This window comes from Marmota marmota, unplaced genomic scaffold (genome assembly GCF_001458135.2).
Source record: "Marmota marmota marmota unplaced genomic scaffold, marMar, whole genome shotgun sequence".
In the NCBI taxonomy this organism is placed as follows: Eukaryota; Metazoa; Chordata; class Mammalia; order Rodentia; family Sciuridae; genus Marmota; species Marmota marmota.
In genome coordinates, this window is record NW_026000048.1 from 5,875,479 (window position 1) to 5,878,786 (window position 3,308).

At 43.7% G+C, this 3,308-nt stretch overlaps 1 protein-coding gene across 1 annotated transcript; it reads left to right on the top strand.

Annotated features, from left to right (window-relative positions):
• Window positions 1-1,230: 1,230 nt before the first annotated feature.
• LOC107150210 (ferritin light chain-like) lies at window positions 1,231-2,144 on the top strand. The gene is given in 1 exon segment (XM_048812636.1): window positions 1,231-2,144. A coding segment is annotated over 1 exon segment (528 nt). The 5' UTR covers window positions 1,231-1,449; the 3' UTR covers window positions 1,978-2,144.
• The last annotated feature ends 1,164 nt before the right edge of the window (window positions 2,145-3,308 follow it).

The window sequence follows — 3,308 nt, forward strand, 5'->3', positions numbered from 1 at the left end:
GGGCAAGGAGTTTCTCTTTGAGGTGATAAAGAATTCTACAATTGACTGTGGTGAAGGTTGTACATATCTGAGAATATACTAAAAATCAATTGTATATTTAAAGTGGGTGAATTGTATGGCATTCAAATTACATCTTTTTAATTACAAGTGGACACAATACCTTATTTTATCTATTTATTTTTATGTGGTGCTGAGGATCAAACCCAGTGCCTCACACATGCTAGGCAAGCGTTCTGCCACTGAGCTACAGCCCCAGCCCTACAAATTACATCTTAATCATAATCAAGCTTTTTTTTTTTTTTTTTTAAAGGAAGTTTCAAGCCAGGTGCAGTGGTACATGCCTGTAATCCCAGCAACTCTGGAGGCTGAGACAGGAGGATTTCAAGTTCCAGGCCAGCCTCAGCAATTTAGTGAAGCCCTCAGTAACTTAGCAAGACCCTGTTTCAAAAAAATTTTTTAAAGGGCTGGGGATATGGCTCAGTGGTTCAATTCACAGGACAAAAAAAAAGAGAAGGAGAAGAAGAAAATAAAGAGCACTTAATATAATTTCCTGAGTTTTCTAAAAATATAAAAACTATTCTCATAATAACCCAGGTCTCTGTTTCTGTCTTTATCTTTAGGAGTGACATGTTTGTAGCCCCTGTACCTGTCAGGTCTTGTAGGGTAGAGGGGCCCCTAACAGTCCACCTCTTGCCCAGCCCAAAAAGAGTTCAAAGAATGGTGGGGTGGGATGACCGGTGAATCACAAACCAGGGGCCTCCACATCTAGCACCTGCCCTGCCCACCCCAGTGTGGTGACAAGTGGACAGTTAGGACTCACCTCAGACCAAGGAGAGGGAAAATAAGTCTCCCCGAGAGAAGAACATCAGATGAAAATATTTTCAGAAGATTGTTAAAAGTTGCACAAATACATTTACTTAAATTTAACTTTAAATGACAAAGCAACTGAAAAGTCTTCAAAAATGAAATTTTGGCATGATGGTTTTGCTTGTATGTCTTGCCACCCCCTCACAAAACTAGCTAGGTTAATTTTCTAAGATACAGCAGGACAGCCCTTAGAAGGAAGGATTCAGTAAGGTTTTGGTTAGATAAATAGTAATAATCAAATACAGGAAGAAAACTAAAAACAATGTACTTATGTAGTGAGAGTATGACTAAAGTGAATCCTTTAAATTTGCCTTTAGGCATTATTATAATATAGTTCAATAAAATTCGGGTTAAAAAAATTATACCCGCTCAACCAACGAGCCTGGAGGTCCCACGGATCTGCTTCTTGCTTCAACAGTGTTTGGACGGAACAGAGCCAGGGACTCACTTTTCTTCCAGCTTCCAACCGCCTTCCAATCTGATCTCCATTTGCAATCTCCGGGACCATCTGCTCGCCCAGGACCTGCTTCCAGGACCAGCCAACTCCGTTTTTTGTGGTTAGCTCCTTCTTGACGACCAACCATGACCTCCTAGATTCGTCAGAATTATTCCACCGAGGTGGAGGCTGCCGTCAACCGCCTGGTTGATTTGCATTTGCGCGCCTCCTACACCTACCTCTCTCTGGGCTACTATTTCGACCATGAGGATGTGGCTCTGGAGGGCGTGGGCCACTTCTTCCGCGAGTTGACTCAGGAGAAGCGTGAGGCCTCCCAGCGTCTCCTCAAGATGCAAAACCAACACGGCGGCCGCGCCCTCTTCCAGGACGTGCAGAAACCTTCTCAAGATGAGTGGGGCAACACCCTGGACGCCATGGAAGCTGCCTTGGCTCTGGAGAAGAACCTGAACCAAGCCATTTTGGATCTTCATGCCTTGGGTTCTACCCGCACAGACCCACATCTCTGTGACTTTCTGGAGAACCACTTCCTTGATGAGGAGGTGAAGCTCATCAAGAAGATGGGGGACCACTTGACTAACCTCCACCGTCTGGCGGGCCCCCAGGCTGGCCTGGGCGAGTATCTCTTCGAAAGACTCACCCTCAAGCATGACTAGAGGCCCTGGAGTACAGTGGCCTTTGATGGGGCTCCTTTGCATCTCCTGGCATCAGGGCTTTGGCCTGAGCCTCTCCCTCTAACCCCTAAGCAGCTTTTTAACCACCATGGAGCCCCTCCCAAGCCTTGGACCAAATAAAAATTAAAGCTTTTTCCAGCAAAAAAAAATTATACCCACTCAATAGGACCCTATGGAGAAGTTATAAAGTATAAAGCATGTCTATAAAGGACAGAAGTGAAAAGATGTCCAAGTGAGAGCAGGAGATAGCAATGTGCTAGGCAGATGGGGTCAGGGCCCCCCTCAGGAGTTTACAAAATGGAGTGGACAGCTCGTGAACAGTGACTCCATCCCAGCCTGGATGTGTGCACAGGAACCCTGAGCCAGTCCCTGAGGCAAAGATGCATGATCTGCACGCTGCTAGGACCCCGGAACCCTAGTAGGACTGGACTCAATTACCCAATTTTGAAAAATCTCTAGCTTATGGTTTTCAAGGCCACCCAACTCCCTTTTAACCCAACAACAGAAACCCCTTGGCAATCCTCCTTGGGACGGCTATCCCCGAATGAGCTCTGCTTTCTATTACTTTAATAAATCCTGCTACTTTGGTTTCACCATTTCTGTCTGTGGATTTCATTCTTCAAATTCATGAGACAACCAACAGATCCTCCCATCTCTTTAGTTATAATTATGAGAAAAATAAAGTAAATTCCCCACATAAAGTATTGAAGTATGATCATATTTTTCCTCAAAAATATAGTCAAAACTGGAAACTGGGGTGGTGGCTCAGCGGTAGAGTGCTCTCCTAGCAAATGGGAGGCCCTCTGTTTGATCCTCAGCACCACATAAAAATAAATAAAATAAAGGTATTAAAAAATAGTCAAAGCTGGGCATGGTGGCACATGTAATCCCAGCTACAGCAGAGGCTGAGGCAGGAGGATCACAAATTCAAAGCCAGCCTCAGAAACTTAGGCCCTAAGCAATTTAGTGAGAGCTTGCTCAAAATAAAAAATAAAAAGAGCTAGGGATGTAACTCAGTGGTAGGGTGTCCCTGGGTTCAATTCCTCTGTACCAGGAAAAAATTAATAAATAAAAAAATCATGTAAGTCTTTGATTGTTCTACAAAACTCTCAATTTTGAAGCCTGGGAGTTGGACTCGTTGGATTCTAACACTCTTCATATTATACGTATCTTAACCCAAAGGAAGCCACATACCTCAGGATATTTACTCTTCCCTCTTTGAAGATAGAGCAAACAGAATACAGATATGATTTTTTTCAAGTATTTGCTTTAAATGCATACTCTAAACCATAAGCTTCATCTTAATTTTGTCA